General features: G+C 52.6%; 1 protein-coding gene across 7 annotated transcripts in view; it reads right to left on the reverse strand.

Moving 5' to 3' along the window:
- Window positions 1–17,007, reverse strand: part of NCOA1 (nuclear receptor coactivator 1) — a 184,069-nt gene that overhangs the window by 12,648 nt on the left and 154,414 nt on the right. For all 7 annotated transcript variants that reach the window (XM_054064102.1, XM_054064100.1, XM_054064098.1 and 4 more), the window contains 5 exons: window positions 15,041–16,373; window positions 9,250–9,433; window positions 8,093–8,275; window positions 4,989–5,115; window positions 1,038–1,206 (listed from right to left, as the gene is read on the reverse strand). In XM_054064102.1, coding sequence (XP_053920077.1) covers window positions 1,038–1,206; window positions 4,989–5,115; window positions 8,093–8,275; window positions 9,250–9,433; window positions 15,041–16,373 — 1,996 coding nt within the window. The remainder of the gene's footprint in view (window positions 1–1,037; window positions 1,207–4,988; window positions 5,116–8,092; window positions 8,276–9,249; window positions 9,434–15,040; window positions 16,374–17,007) is intronic.

Here is a 17,007-nt window from a genome sequence, read left to right on the forward strand (position 1 = left end):
GATTCCAGCTGGAAGGCTCCTCCGTGCCCTAATCCCTCTTGGTAAGGTGGGGAAGCGGGACGGCTTGCCAGCTCTCCCCATTATATGAGCCAAAACCTCTCAGCCGCCTCTTTGCCAGGCTGCTGGTTCTCATGGGGGATCGCGTTTGAAAAGTAGAGCAGCAAGATATTGTATTTCACGGGGCTGTTTTCCAGCTTTTTTGTGTGTGAGGGGAGAGAACGGCGTGGTGTTAAGTATCGTCTCTGAATCTGATGCGCTCGTGCATTCCCACTCACATCTGGCCTCCTGTTTCCAGATGTTGGAAATCCTCTTCCACGCTCACATCAAGCCTCAGTTTGACATGAGCCGGCAATGTGTGCTTGCAGCCCAGAAAGCCAAACTGTATCCTGAGCTGCATCAAAAGAAGTGTGGCTAGCAGGGTGAGAGAGGGGATTCTCCCCCTCTACTCTGCTCTCATGAGATACCACCTGGAGTCCTCTGTCCAGTTTTGGAATCCCCAACATAAGAAGGTTATGGAACTGTTGGAACAACTCCAGAGGAGGCCGCAAAAATGATCTGAGGGCTGGAGCACCTCTGCTACGAGGACAGGCTGAGAAAGTTGGGGTTGTTCGGTTGTTCAGCCTGGAGAAGAGAAGGCTTCGAGGAGACCTTAGAGTGCCTTTCCAGTATCTAAAGGGGGCTACAAGAAACATGGGCAGGGCCTGCAGTGATAGGACAAGGGGGAAGAGCTTTAAATTGGAAGGGGGAATATTTAGATTAGACATTAGGAAGAAATTCTTCACACTGAGAGTGGTGAGGCACTGCCCCAGGCTGCCCAGGGAAACTGTAGATGTCCCCTCCCTGGAGGCGTTCAAGGCCAGGTCAGATGGAGCTTTGAGCAACCTGATCCAGTGGGACATGTCTCTGCCTTGGCAGGGGGTTGGAACTAGATGGGCTTTAAGGTCCCTTCCAACCCAAACCATCCTATGATTCTATGACTATTCTGTCTGGCCCTGTATCTGACCTCCAGTGAGCCCCATAGGTGGTTCTCTCTTTACCTGAACAAGTTTGTCGATCCCAAGAGCTCGATCCAGCTCAGCCAGCTCTGTCTCGTCTTTGCCGCTGAGGAAGGAGACGAGCTGCTCAAGCAGGGCTTTCTCGTCATTCCGACCCTCTGGTGTGGTGGGAGGACACAGGAGCTCGTCCAGCTGTGAAGTGATGCACTGGCTGCAGAGAGAAGGCAAGAGGAGTCATGTTAAGATTTACAAAGGGATGAGGCAGCTGAGCTGGGAGATCCTCGAGCTCCTGCAGCCACGGGGACCTACTCCCACCCCATGGCATCATGCAGACCCCATGGGATGCAGCCTCATATCCCGGTTCCAACACCAGCTAAGCCACACAAACTCAAGCTCCACGTCGATAACTGCTTGTAGGGATGAACTTCTCCAAGAAACAAAGCCTGGAGAGCATTTCAGCGAGGTTTGGGAAGAAAACTTTGGTGCATTTGCAGGCTCCCATAGGCGTTTTGGGGAGGCAGAGCAAAACTTCTGCCGGCACGAAAGCGGGAAGGCCTGGATGGAGCCAGAGCAGCTGGAAGTGAAGCAGCTGAAGGCAAAGAGGAACCTTTTGAGCTGCAAAAAAATATGATTTCTGCAAAGCTCGCTCAATATTCTTTGGGAATAAGATTAATATGTAATGAGAGGCACTCCAATGACGTGACTAATTGGAGGCAATTGGATTTGCCGGGTCTGACACGATGAAGAGAGCCGTGGCAGATCATGCTTGCAGAGAGGTACAAAGGCGAGGGCTGGAACAAGCCAGCAGTTCCCAAGCAGCAGACATGTTTATCCTTTTAGCTCCAGATGAGGACCAGATGTACAGTAAGGAACTGAAGCCAATCTGACCGAGACCGCTCCAGCCAACACACGCAGCCTAATCCAGGGAAAAGAAATACTCAGCGCTGGGATTTCTTACATTGCAGAGCGGGAAGAAGGGAGACAGAGGTGAAAAGCAGGGCTGGTTTCACTCCACAGCCAAGGGCCCTGCCACTCGATGGTTGTACCCAACCCAGTTTTTCGGTGCCAAGGTCAAAGGACAAAGTTTGCTGCACAGAGATTATTCTTGAGGAGATGGCCTTCTTCCCCACATTCAAACACAGATAGAGGAGAAATTCCAGCTGGCTCTATCTCTTCAGCCCATGCTGAAGATGGCACGATGTTGGAACTAGATGGCAAAAGTCGGTTTATAAAGCGATCGAGGGGACAATACAACCTTCATGCAGTAAATCAACCTTGAACATGTCCTGCTTTGCAGCCCAATACCACTTGGCAGAGCCTTCTCTACTCCTCCTCCTCTCCAGCAGCATCCCATGGTGGGTTCAGATGAGTCTCCGGGCAGGTAACAGGGTCGAAGAAGATCTTGGATCCATGCATCACATCCCCAGTTTTCTGTCTGAAGGTTTTCTCTCCACCACAGCTCTTCAGGCATTTTTAATGCAAACCCACTGATCCTGGATGTGCTGAGGAGTACAAATACAGCTCCTTGCAGAGATGGTGTCAAATGATGCTTGAGGTTCTGTAAAACATCTCCCTGGCATGGCCTCCAAGCGCTGCTCTGGAATGCTGCAGGTCTCTGGCCCTGCACAGATATCCTGGAAACCTCAGGCATCTCAAATGGCATCTGAGTGTCAGCACTCAGGCAACTGAACAGGCCCTGGGTGGCATGCTTGACCTTGGGGGATTAGAGGAACCCTCTGTGTGTGAGGACAGAGACCCAGACCTGCTTGGAGGCGCCCTGGACCTCGCCCAAGGTGTCCTTTTTCTGCAGATGACACTAGAGGTCTTACGCTTGGGATATGAGAGAGGAAGAAGCAAAAAGCAGGGGAGGATTTGGGGAACAGGAGAATTTTAAAAGGAAGCTCCTGCTCCCCAGGACACCTGGTGCTGGGAGAGCTGGACACCACCAGCTCCTTGAATGAGGCCAGGACCTCAGACTACCTCCAGCTAATGTCCCAGCTGGGAAACCTTTACACCTTCCACAGCAAACACTGCTGGCTGGACCTCAGCTAAAATACATTTCTCATTCTTGTCATATCTGCAGTCCAAAGGCTCTGTCTGCTCACTCGACTGCAGTCACCACTGCGTGGACAGGCAGCCAACTGGGAATGTGGGCATCTCCCAGGACAAGTGTGTCCTTCCCAGCTGGAGTACATCTGCAGATCTTCAGGACCACAGTCCACAGGTTTTTCCCAGCAGCATCTCTTCTCTTGGCTTCAGTGGAAGCAGGGTTTTGTTGGACCCCCAACAAGATGCTGTCAAGGCAGGTCTCACCCACGATGCTTCATCAAACCTATGGCTGCTGAACAGATGAGAGGGAACTGAGCTGGGAAACAGTTTCTTCCAGCGTTGCCTCTGCTCACTACCTCCAGAAGGAACATCCCGTGCCTGAAGACTCTAAGCAGGAGGAATGGAGGCTCACCAGGACAAGTAGCCTTCTGCCTCTCATCTTGCTGGTACATTGTGGTTGCAGTCCATGTTTTGGCTCTACCAGTGGCTCCACTGTGTGGGGATTCCGGAACTGGACACAAGACTCCAGGTGGGGTCTCATGAGAGTGGAGTAGAGGGGGAGAATCCCCTCCCTCATCCTGCTGGCCACACTTCTTTGGATGCAGCCCAGGACACAGTTTGGCTTTCTGGGCTGTGAGCACACATCGCCGGCTCATGTTGAACTTCTCATCAATCAGCACCCCAAGTTCTTCTTTGCAGGGTCACTCTCAATCACATTGTCCCCCATCCTGTGTCGAAACTGTGGATTGCTCCAACCTAGGTGTAGCACCTTGCACTTGGCCTTGTTGAACCTCTTGAGGTTTCGAGAGGCCCACTTCTCCAGCTTCTCCAGATCCCTTTAGATAACACCCCATCCTTCCAGTGTGACAACTGCACCACTCAGCCTGGCAACCTCTTCTTGGGCTGACTGATGAGCTTTGAGGAATTAATCCAAATTTAGCCCCTGCAAAAAGATGTTTGTCTACCAACTTGCTTGGATCTGACTCTTACACGTCTTCTTCATGACTGGAAAACAGAGACCGCGCTCATCTGCTGAAGACTCCCATGAACAGAGGGAATTTTGCCTCTCTGCAAAGCAGGGCTGGGCTTTGGCAAGAGGATCCCTGCAGAGCTCATCAGTGCTGGCTCTGAAACCAGGGACCTGAAGCCTGGGCCAAGTGGAGGATTCACCTCCCATGGCATTAAATCCATCTCGGTGAGCACTGCTGCATCAGTGAGTGCTTTGGGGTGCCCCTTTCCTGGCACAGCATCATCTGAAAAGCTCCATTCACAAGGCTCTCCACCCTTCTGACCTCTTGTCCCAAAAGATCTGACCTAGGGTCTCCTCCAGCCCATTCATAGCCAAGAAGCAACACTGTACTTTGGGCAGGTGATGTTCCCTCGGCTACTCCATGGGGCATGGACCCAAAAAAGGTGCTCATAGAATCACAGAATGTCCTAAGTTGGAAGGGACTGACAAGGATCATTCAGTCCAAGAGGACCAGAGGGACGTATTTGGCCTTGGATTAGTTCTGGGATAGTTTTATTAGAGCTGCAATCATGTGAAAACACAAACCCACCCTGTGGTTCCCCAGATCCCACCACCTGCCCAGGTGCGAGGGGATGCTGGAGAACACCAAACTCAATATTGGCACTAGCAATGGGTAGTGGGTATTCGCAGCATCCTTGGCTCTGCCATGGGATTATTCAGGTCCAGATGTGTCCCACCCACCCGCCCTGTCCACTCACCCTAGAGAGACACAAGACATCACCTCTTGCATCCTAGCACTCTACATAACCCAGAGCCGTACAATGATGGGCAGCCACGCTCGTCCCAGCCTGCGCTTGCCAGGTTTCCAGGCAGGCAGTAAAGCAAGGACATGGCTCTTTGACCCATGCAACTATTGCCAGGACACCCCAATGTTCTTGGAGAGCTTAGGATGCTGCCAGCCCAGTGGTACTTACTCTTCGGGTTTACTTAGCGCACCCCGATTCATGGCTGCCATGCTGTTATCTGTCCAGGGGATCTGTTCCCCCATTCCTGGCTGTCCAAACTGGTGATCCGGCACCCCCATCTCCAGCTCAGGCATTCCTGGGGGGAAAAGCAGGATGGGAGGAGGAAAGGTTAGTGTACTGGCAGGAGTCATGTGCTGCCAGAGGGGACCAGGCAAGCTCAGAGCAACAGGATGCCAACGGTGTCCTACAACATCGCTAAAAGGGATACCAAGATTCAACAGCTGTGGCTATTTTCAACCCAAAATTGCAGATATCAGGTGCGATTTCATGACCACTAATTATAGGCATGGAATTCTAGGTGAAAATCTAAGCAGATACTGCACACACAGCAGCCCCTGTGTTCCCTAAACATGCTAACGCTACTGGAAAGTTTCCCTTTCCAGCACATTTCTAGCAAGAGTTTCAAAATTTAGTCAGCTTTGAGGGTTTCTTTGTGAAGGCAAACTGTTGCTAGTGGAGATTTTCATAAAATCATAGAATGGTTTAGGTTGGAACGGACCTTAAATATCATCCAGTTCCAATCCCCTGACATGGGCAGGATCAGGTTGCTCAGAGCCCCATCCAAACTGGCCCTGAACACCTCCAGGGATGGGGCAGCCACCACTTCTCTGGGCAACCTGGGCCAGGGCTTCACCACCCTCACAGGAAAAACATTTCTTTTTAAGTTCAAAATCTCCTCTCTTGCAGCTTCAAACCTCATACTGGAAGACCACTATAAGATTGCCCCAGAACCTTCTCTTCTTCAAGGTGAACAACCCCAACTCTCAGCCTGTCCTTATATGGGAGGTGCTCCAGCCCTTGGATCATCTTTGTGGCCTCCTCTGGACCCGTTCCAGCAGTTCCATATCCTTTTTATGTTGGAGATTCCAGAACTGGACACAAGACTCCAGGTTGGGTCTTATGAGAACAGAATAGAAACAAAGAATCACCTCCCTTGCCCAGCTGGCCATGATTCTTTGGATGCAGCCTAGGACATGGTTGGCTTTCTGGGCTGCAAGCGCACATTGCTGGCTCATGTTGAGCTTCTCACTCTCCAGTGCCCCAAGTGCTTCTCCTCAGGGCTGCTCTCAATCATGCTGTCCCTCATTCTCTATTGAAACCATATCTTCTGCCCCTCTTTTGGAGGAAAGTTCATTTGCAACGGGGAAAGGAGCCAATGCAATTTAATTAAGTTTTAGCAGAACTTGGAGGCCAAGCACTGGACAGAGATTTATGAGGCTGGAGACTTTACATCATCCTCTTGGAAATCAGAATTGGGATTGAGGAGCAAGTACCATCTCAGCTGAACCAGCCCATGCAGATATAAACCAGAGGGGTGAGCACATTTCTGGCCAGAGTGGCATCTCTGCCACACCGGTGGCTACTCCCATGCCAAAATCCCCACTTCCAAGAGAAGTGCTGAGGAAGGTGGTCACTGAAGATGGAAATCTCTTTACTTTTAACCACCCTCAGCTGTGCTGATTGTCTTCCCAATCAAATATGCTATTTGCTTGGAAACATTTGTGGTTATGCAGTGCCCAGTGTCTTTGCTGTTGTCCCAAGGAGCCACCAGCTTCACATGCCACCTGGATTGTGGGGTTGGCTTCAAACACAACAAATAAGAGTCCTAAGGAGAAGGAGCGGAGGAAGGTCCAGTTGGGAACGCTCAGCATCCCAGCGCACGCTCCTGACGAGCACTCCTATTTGCTGAAGTTGCTTAAACCTTTGAGATTGCTTGGCAACAGGCAGATCCCAGTGGTGACGGCGGCAGCTTCAGTCAGGTTTCCGTGCAGCCCATCACCAGTTCTTCCTTGACTCACCTCAAAACAGTCCCCAGGCTCACAGATGCTGAAGACTAAGGATTTTCCCCAGTGCACAGGGGTCTGTGCAAGGTCCCTCTTTTAGAATCATAGAATGGCTTGGATTATAGGGAACCTTAAAGCCCATCCAATTCCACCCACCCTGCCATGGGTAGGGACACCTCTCACTGGATCAGGTTGCTTAAAGCCCATCCAACCTGGCCTTCAACACCTCCAGGGACTGGGCAGCCACAACTTCCATGGGCAACCCAGGCCAGTGCCTCACCACCCTCAGCATGAAGAATTTCTTCCTAGGATCTAATCTAAGTCTTCCCTCTTCCAATTACAGCCATTGCCCCCCATCCTATCACTGCAGACCCTTGTAAAGAGCCCCTCCACAGCTTTCTTGGAGCCCCTTCAGGTACTGCAAGGCTGCTCTAAGGTGTCCCCAGAGCCTTCTATTCTCCAAGCTGAAAACCCTCAACTCTCTCAGCCTGTCCTCATATCAGAGGTGCTCCAGCCCTCAGATCATCTGCATGGCCTCCTCTGGACCTATCCCAACAGTTCCATATCCTTCTTATGCTGAGGATACCAGAACTGGACAGAGGACTCCGGGTGGTGTCTCACGAGAGCAGAGTAGAAGCAGAGAATCCTCTCCTTCAGCCTGCTGGCCACGCTGCTTTGGATGCACCCCAGGATGCAGTTGGATTTCTGAGCTGCAAGCATGCATTGCCAGCTCATGTCGAGCTTCCCATCAATCAGCATTCCAAGTCCTTCTCCACAGGGCATCACGGAAGCATCGAGGGAAGCAGAGGCGGGTAGAGAAGCAGCATCCACAATGCTCTGAAGCCCAGGCTGTTGTAATGGCTCCTGGCGAGGTCTGCCGTGTCAGCAATTTCAGTGAGGTGTGGTGAGGCTGTGGCTTCTGCAGCCTTTCTCCCAACACTCCACCCACACTCCGGTTCTTGGGAAGTTAAACCTCAAACCAGTGCCAGGAAGCCTGAGCTGCTGTCACTCTTCAGATGAGGGGATGCAGCCTCCTCTGCTCATCTTCCCAGGAACCAGGATGGAAAGAAAGGTCTCTTTTTTTTGATGAATGCGGGAAGAGGGAAAAGAATCCATATTGCTTGAAATGTTATTGCTTGTGAAAAGCTGATGGTGAACAGCAATGCTTGAGCTCCATCTTGCAACATTTTCTTTCCTGTGGGATTCCTGGAAAAGCTTAGCATAGCTTGGAAAAAGTGGTGAGGAGAGAAAAGCTATGGCCCTACGTACCTGTGTCGGGTGGGAAAGGGTTTGGTGCTGTCACTGTACCCCTGGCCTGCTGGGATGGCCCACGGGTGTGCGGGCTGCTGCCATTGCTTGTGGGACATGGAATTGGCCTCAGCGGTGCTGGCTCCATGGGATCACAGAACTCAAAGGGGGTCCGAGCCTGTGCGCCCTGCCCGCCGGTCATTGCTGGAGATGCAGTACATGAAAGAGAAAAGCACAAGTCAGATCCTGCCCCAAGGCTCACTGCCTAGGTCAACTGTACGTGGTTCAACAGGGCCAAGTCCTGGGTCTTGCTCTTGGATCACAACAATGCCATGCGGCACTCCTAGTTTGGGAAGAGTGGCTGGAAAGCTGCCCAACGGAAAAGGGGGTGCTGGTCAACGGCAGCTGAACATGAGACAACAGTGGCCCAGGTGGCCAAGAGCATCTTGTATTCAGCCAAGGTGTGGCCAGCAGGAGCAGGGAAGGGATCAAAGCCCTATACAAACTGGCCTTGAACACCTCCAAGATGGGGCAGCCACCACTTCTCTGGGAAACCTGGGCCAGGGCCTCCCCACCCTCACAGGAGAACATTGCTTCCTAAGATCTCATCTCAATCTCCCCTCTTGCAGCTGAAAACCCCTCCCCCTCGTCCTGTCCCTGCCCTCCCTGATCAAGAGCCCCTCCCCAGCTCTCCTGGAGCCCCTTTCAATACTAGAAGCTGCTCTAAGCTCTCCTTGGGGCCTTCTCTTCTCCAGGCTGAACAACCCCAACTCTCTCAGCCTGTCCTCATAGCAGAGGTGCTCCAGACCTTGGATCATTTTCATGGCTTCCTCTGAACTTACTGAAAGTCCTGGTGCTGCACCCAAGGACATCAAGCCTCAAATCCCCATCTGGAAGCCACAATAATGCTTTGAAATATCAAACACCTCCAGCTGAGCTTGCTTGCCCACTTGCAACCACACACACATCTTGGAGGGACACTATCCTGCTTCTCTCACTCACAGGTGGACCATGGGCCTCCCCACCACAAGCCCCAAATCAGCCTACAAATACCACGAGCCCCCAGCATGCTGGCATCCCATCCACCTGCAGCCGAGCTGGTGATGGAGAAGACCCTCTGTTCCCAGGGGATCCAGTTTGGGAATGAGTTCTGGCATTCCCCAGGTATGGACACGTACGGTTGAGTCCTGTGGGAGCTCTGGCAGCAGTGCTGGGCTGCAGGGGAGCTGCCAGCATCTCCGGTTTGACGGCAACTCCAGCCACACCACTCTCGCTTCTCTCTGCTCCGCACAAGCCAGGCAACTGAGATGCTTTCTCCAGCGAGGGCAGGAGCTGGTCCAGCTGCTCCAGTTCGGCAGCAAACTAAGGAAGGAATAAAACATCACACGTTGATTTTTCAGCCCAAACACAGCATCAGCAAGCCCAAGCAATGGTTTTGTATGCACACAGCCCCCATCAGCACTGTTCACTTCATCCCTTCTCTTGCCGAACCTCCAAGCATCTCACATGGATAAGAGAACCATAACACAGAGCCTGGCGGGGGGGAGAAGACTGTCCTCTCGCTGCGTACTGGGTCCCCACCTTGGAGCCTGGTCCTTGGTGACAGCTTCAGGATGCTCCTATGCTGCAATTAGCATAATTATTAATGGTTTATAAAACCTCCAGCTAGTCAAAACGGGAGATAATTTGATTTGTTAATAAACATCTGCTTACACTGCAGTTGTAACACCCAAAAAATGGTGTCTTCTAAGAAGCATGCTCAACATGAGTAGGTGATGTGCACTCACAGCCCAGAAGACCCAACTGTGTCCTGGGCTGCATCCAAAGAAGTGTGGCCAGCAGAGTGAGGGAGAGGATTCTCCCACTCTACTCCACTCTGGTGAGAGCCCACCTGCAGTCCTGTGTCCAGTCCTAGAGTCCCCAACATAAGAAGAATATGGAACTGTTGGAATGGGTCCAGAGGTGGCCATGAAGATGATCCAAGGGCTGGAGCACCTCTGCTATGAGAACAGTCTGAGAGAGCTGGGGTTGTTTAGCCTGGAGAAGAGAAGGCTCCAGGAAGACCGAAGAGTGGCCTCCCAGTACTCAAAGGGGCCCCAGGAAAGCTGGGGAGGGACTTTTTACAAGGGCCTGTAGTGACAGTACAAGGGGAAATGGTTTAAATTGGAGGTGGGGGGGAATCATAGAATCACTAGGTTGGAAGGGACCCACTAGGTAATCGAGTCCAACCATTCCTATCACTCCCTAAACCATTCCCCTCAGCACCTCATCCACCCATCCCTTAAACACCTCCAGGGAAGGTGACTCAACCACCTCCCTGGGCAGCCTGTTCCAGTGCCCAATGACCCTTTCCGTGAAAATTTTTTTTCCTGATGTTAAGCCTGAACCTCCCCTGGCAGAGTTTGAGGCCATTCCTCCTTGTCCTGTCCCCTGTCACTTGGGAGAAAACGCCAGCTCCTGCCTCTCCACAACCTCCTTTCAGGTAGTTGTAGAGAGCAATAAGGTCTCCCCTCAGCCTCCTCTTCTCCAGGCTGAACAACCTCAGCTCTCCCAGCTGCTCCTCATAAGACTTGTTCTCCAGCCCCCTCACCAGCTTCGTTGCTCTTCTCTGGACACGCTCCAGAGCCTCAACATCCTTCTTGTGGTGAGGGGCCCAGAACTGAACACAGGACTCAAGGTGCGGTCTCACCAGTGCCGAGTACAGAGGGAGAATCACCTCCCTGGACCTGCTGGTCACACCGTTTCTGATACAAGCCAAGATGCCATTGGCCTTCTTGGCCACCTGGGCACACTGCTGGCTCATGTTTAGTTGGCTGTCAACCAACATCCCCAGGTCCTTCTCCTCTAGGCAGCTTTCTAGCCAGACTTCTCCTAGTCTGTACCACTGCATAGGGTTGTTATGCCCCAAGTGCAGGACCCGGCATTTGGCCTTGTTGAACCTCATGCCATTGGTCTCGGCCCAGCAGTCCAGCCTGTTCAGATCCCTTTGCAAAGCCTCCCTACCCTCCAGCAGATCCACACTTCCACCCAGCTTAGTGTCATCCGCAAACTTGCTGAGGGTGCACTCAATGCCTTCATCCAGGTCATTGATAAAGACATTGAACAGGGCTGGACCCAGTACTGAGCCCTGAGGAACCCCACTTGTGACTGGCCTCCAGCTGGAGTTAACTCCATTGACCACCACTCTCTGGGCCCGGCCATCCAACCAGTTTTCAACCCAGGAGAGTGTGCGCCTGTCCAGGCCAGAGGCTGACAGTTTCTGAAGCAGGATGATGTGAGAAACAGTGTCAAGCCAGGACCGCTGGAAGATGATGGAAAGGGGTTTGGAAAGGACATCTGCCAGCTCCTTTAATACTCTTGGGTGTATCCCATCCGGGCCCATAGACTTGTGGGTGTTTAGCTGGGCAAGCAACTCTCTAACCACCTCCTCTGCCACATTCTGCTCCTCTAACTCCTGGGTTTGTACACAGGGGGAACAACTTCCCTTACTATTAAAGACTGAAGAGTCTGGGCCCTCAGCCACTCCCAGAACCCGTGGGCTCCAGACCCTTCCCCAGCTCTGTTCCTTTCTTCAAACACACTCCAGTTTCTCAAGGTCTTTCTTGGAGTGAGGGGCTCAAAACTGAACCCAGAATTTGAGGTGTGGCCTCATCATCGCCATGTGCAGGGGGACGTTCCTTTCCCTATTCCTGCTGGCCACCCCATGGCCGATTCAAGCCAGGATGCTGTTGGCCTTCTTGGCCACCTGGGCCATGGCTGTGAAGATCAAGAATGAAATCCCTACCATGGCAGGGAGCATGTCCAGGGTCTCTCGGGTCTTGGATGCAGGACTGAGCTCGTGTTTTCGATGGAGCCATTGTTGTTGGTGGGTTCAACCTCTGGCCACCCTGGGTTTTGTCGTGGTTTTGTTCTGACCTGTGCACCATTTGCCCTCCGTGGAAGTGAAACTGGAAGCGGAGTTGGGTTTGTCTTTGTTTTGGGTGATTTTATCTGAGAGATGAAATATTTCCAGCTAGGATTTAGCGAGAAACTTCCCCTGATTTCTTCTGGCAGGGCCAAGTTGTCACCTTGGTGAGAGGGCTTCGACACTGCCCCGTCTGCTCTGGGGAAGAGTCTGGAGCCCAGGGGTTCTGGGAGTGGCTGAGGGCCCTGGGGTTGCTTAATGTGGAGAAGAGGAGGCTGAGGGGAGACCTCATTCCTCTCTGTAGCTCCTGGAAAGGAGGTTGGAGCCAGGAGGTTAGACTTTCCACTGGTTCAGGTTGCACAAAGCCCCTTCTGATCTGGTCTTGAACATCTCCTGGGATGGGCCATCCATGACTTCCACGACATGAAGAGCTCTTCCAAATCTTTCCTTATTCATTTCATGAACAAGTGCTTCCAAGCAAACCCAAGACGTTTACACAGGATAAATCCAGAAAGGAGACCACAGAATCCTAGAACAGTTTGGGTTGGAAGGGACCTCAAAGCCCATCCAGTTCCAACCCCCCCCGCCATGGGCAGGGACACCTCCCACTGGATCAGGTTGCTCCAAGCCCCATCCAACCTGGCCTTCAACAGCTCCAGAGATGGGGCAGCCACCACTTCCCTGGGCAACCTGTGATAGTTCCTTCAAGGCTGAAGGTGACCTGCAGAGCATGCCCCATAATTAATAATCACTCTTAATTGGCATTTTGACTCTTAAAACAATCACACATGAACATGAAGATTTAGCGAGCACTGAATCCCGTTTGGAACAGCAGCTCCCCTCCCAACACTTTACCCGAACGGCCTCTAAATGAAAACATGTGGACATGAAACTCTGTCCTCAGTTGCTGAGCAGGGAAGGGTTGTTCGCTCCTCACAAAATCCATTTTAAGACCCTGCAAACCCTCTCCAGCCTCTTTTATTAACTCTTTGGAAGCACTCAGTGAAGGCCAACACATAATCCTGAGACTCTCCAGCTGCCTGAAGAGGGGGATACTTGGAACTGAAAAGCCATGAAGGAGCCTGAAAATGCTCAGCTGCTTCCAACAGCACAGGAGTGACTTATAAACCCATCCAGGCTTAAGTCATCCAAGCTCTGAGAGCCTGCCTGCTAGCACAGCCTCGTTTAATTAACAAGGCTTTCTGCTCTCCATGAAGGATGGAGTACTTGAAAGCATCACCGACGGACAAGAAAGTGTTTGCCTGCATCCCCAGCCAGCAAGTGAATCCCGCACCTGAATGTTTGGGAGACAAGGCCAGCAAAGTTCTTTCTGTGCCCAGCGTTTTGCCTGATTTCACCCACAGCTGCGCTTCCCATGATGCTCCGAGCTCCATGAAAGCAGGTTAAATCAGCTCCACCCATGAACCTGTGCATCTCCTGGAAGGATGCTGTGCTTTCTGCAAGAGCATCATAGTTGGAATCTGTCTCACTGGTGAGTACTGGTGGGTACCAGCAGTACCCACCCATGTGCCTCCTAAAATAATCACATCTCGCCTTGCATCTTCCTTGTCCGGCAGCACGCTGATCAAGACAATGGATCTCAAATGGAATCATAGAATGGTTTGGGACCTCAAAGCCCATCCAGTTCCAATCCCCCCCGCCATGGGCGGGGACACCTCCCACTGGATCAGGTTGCTCCAAGCCCCATCCACCCTGGCCTTCAACAGCTCCAGAGATGGGGCAGCCATAACTTCCCTGGGCAACTTTGCCCAGGGTCTCACCACCCTAACTGGAAAAAATTTCTTCCTAATATCTCACCTCAGACTCCCCTCTTTCAGCTTCAAACCATTCCCCATTCTCCTGTCCTTATAATTCCTGATCATGAGCCCCTCCCCAGCTTTCCTGGAGCCCCTTTCAGTTCTGGGAGGCTGCTGGAAGCTCTCCTTGGGGCCTTCTCTTCTCCAGGCTGAACAACCCCAACTCTCTCAGCCTGTCCTTGGATGGGAAGTGCTCCAGCTCCTGGGTCGTCTTCACGACCTCCTCTGGACTCACTACAACAGATCCAGGTCTTTCCTGTGCTGAGGACTCCAGAATTGACTCCAGATCATGGGGGCACATCACATCCAGCGACCAGATGACACCAAGACAGTACATTACAGAAAGAGATCAGAGGTCCAATTCCTGCTCTGAATCAACCGTGACTCCAAAGCCAACTGAGCCCTTAACCTTCCTAAGAGACTTAAATTTGTCACTTGAGGCTCTCTGAGCACTCCATTGTCCATCCATTTCTCCAAAAGCCAGCAGCCTTCTTTGTCACAGCCAGGGAGCAAATGATCAGCCCTGTTCCTCATGTCAGCCGCTCGCTTTTCTTTGCTTAAAAAGGATTAAGCAGCCTTATCCATGTTGCCATCTCCCCTGGCTTTCAGAAATAACCAACCTCTTCCATTCATAGCTGCGTGTGATGAATATTTATGCGCCCAAATCTCCAGTGCCGGGATCTGTCACTGGATTATTCCATTTAATAATGCTTTTAGGAGAACTAAAAGGCCCCTATAATTGCTAATCGCAGCCAACAAGAGGGCAAGGGATTGACAATTCCCTGGAACATGAGCACTGAATGCACTCAGAGATACAAAATTAAGAACCTCTTCGAATGAAAACACCCATGTCGTCGTCTTATCACTCAAGCCCACCACCTGCAGCAACATGCCACGACTCTTTCTTATTTTTATACACCTCGGTGAAGCTTCTCCCTTCCCACCACTGCCTTGAAGATCTGCACTGCCCAAAGGTGAAGTATTTGGACCAAAGGGGAGAGCACTGGTGCTGGAGAAGGTGGCACTAGCGCTGCAGGTGGCACCAGCAGTGGAGAAAGTGGCACCAGCCCTGGAGAAGGTGGCACCAGGGCAGAAGGTTGTGGCAGCCACAAGACACCTCCCCACACTTCCCCCAGCCCCACCACCTTGCTGCGGAGGAAACACACTAGCAGGTTTGGAGCAAACTGCCCCCAAAGCATGACGTGTCAAGAGCATCTCATCAGCATGGACGTGGATGGGTCAACTCACCTGACCCTGTGTCTCCAGCTTGACCTCCTCTGTGGCAGGAGGTTTGGCGAGTGGCACCGGCGCTGTGTTACAGGGCTCCATCTGCTCCGTCTTCTCTACTTTCACCTTCACATCATCCAGGCTCAGCGCCGGGGCTGCAGCAAGCTCCTTCTCATCCTTGTCCAGCAGATAACGCAGGAGCTGGTGATCCTTGACATCCTTTTTCTTCAGCGCATCTGGCTCCAGTTTGATGTCTGTGGTGCCTGGCAGCTGGCTCTGAGCTGTTGGGGTGGTGGAGGGATTTGGGGTGTTTTCCTTCTTCTCGTGCTCCATGGCCAGGGTGGTAATATCGGAAGGACTTCCCTCCTGAAGGAGTCTATGCAAGATCTTGTGCCGCTCAGTCAGCGAGCTGTGGGAGGACGGGCAGGTGCTGCTGGGAGGGTTGCCGGTGGCCAAGGTGCCAGCAGTGCTGGCACAGGCTAAGGAATCTTTGCAGCTTGTGTCTGCATCAGCATGTCGAAGTTGCTGCTCTGCTGTGGTGGCCAGGAGCTGGACCAGCTTGTGGCTAGTGGCTTGGGAGCACTTGCTGTCCCCCTCCGTATGCAGCATGCCAGAGTCCAGCGGTTTGCTGTCCCCGGAACTGCCGTCCGACTGGATCATCTCGCTCAGGATGGAGGCAATCTCTTTGCTGTCCTTGGACTCCGTTTTCATGGGTTGCATGGCCAGGCGGCCAGGTGAGCTCTGGGAGCTGAGTTGCCTCAGCACGGGGGGTGGTGTGGCATAGCCCACTGGCGTGCCAGGACCTTCTGTCAGCCCCTGCATGGAGTTCATGGGAGCATTGGGAAAAGGTCTAGTGGCACCGGTGCTCCCGCCGCTCCCGCTGCCACTGTTGGCCATGCCCACGGGTGAGTGCATGGTGGGCATGGTGGGTGAGAAGGGATTCCCGGGAACTCTGGGTCTAGGCACCAGCCCTGGGCTGACCCGATGCCTCGGGGACATGAACTGTGGTGGGGTAATCCCTGGACTATTCATGGGGGAGCTATTGAGGTTCAAAGTGTGGTTACTGTTCTGGGGACCGGCTTGTCCCTGGCTTAAGGCAACGTTGGCTCCTATCTGATTCCCAGGTGAACATCCAAAGCTGGTTTGGCTGGTGCTGGAGTTGTTGTTGTTGTGGAGGCCGGCGCCTGGCTGCTGGTTCACGTTGGTGGCCAACATGCTGCCGTTGGAGGGAGGGATGGAGGGTGGCAGGGCCATGCCCTGCCCGGGGGAGATGCTGGGGTTCAACGAGGGGCTGACCCGGGGAAGGGACATAGCAGAGTTAGTGTTCTCCTGGGGAGAGAGCATGCCATGATCCCTGCAGGAAATGAAAAGGAGAGGAAAGGTCACAAGAAGCTTTGCCCAAACCATTAGTGTTGCTCAGGCAGCTCCTGCAGAGCTCTGATGCCTGGAGAGCAGCAACCTGTAAGCCCTGGTTCTCCAGCCTTCCCTGTTCCACCACCACTTCTGGATCCCCTTCAGTAGCACAGATGGAGTGCAGCAGCTTTGGCATCTCTACAGCAATGTGACACTGCTCAGGATTGTGGCTGCTTACCAGCTAAATCCTGAAGGCATCACCTTCTCTGAGACGTTCCCACACAGCTCGAGAAGAACCATGCTCCAACAGCATTTCACTCCATCCCAGCCCGCTTGTATTACCCCAGTGTGACTCAGGTCCACAGCCTCACCTCTTCCAGTTCTTGCAGTTTGTAAGAACCTCCCCCTCCCCAAATATTTGAAGTTCTCCAGGGCAAGGCAGAATTGTGAAGCACATCTAGAAACCTCCACCTGAACTCCCAGGGCCACCTCTTGCAAACCAAAATTAATCAGGAGCTGCCATCACACTTGTTTTCAGCCTTAGATTCCCCACAGGGATCACATCTCCATCACGGATCTTCCTTCCACCGTAGGGAAGATTGCTGGCATAGCTTGGTAGTGGTGGAGTGGGGACG

Source organism: Cuculus canorus, chromosome 3 (assembly GCF_017976375.1).
Source record: "Cuculus canorus isolate bCucCan1 chromosome 3, bCucCan1.pri, whole genome shotgun sequence".
NCBI lineage: Eukaryota > Metazoa > Chordata > Aves > Cuculiformes > Cuculidae > Cuculus > Cuculus canorus.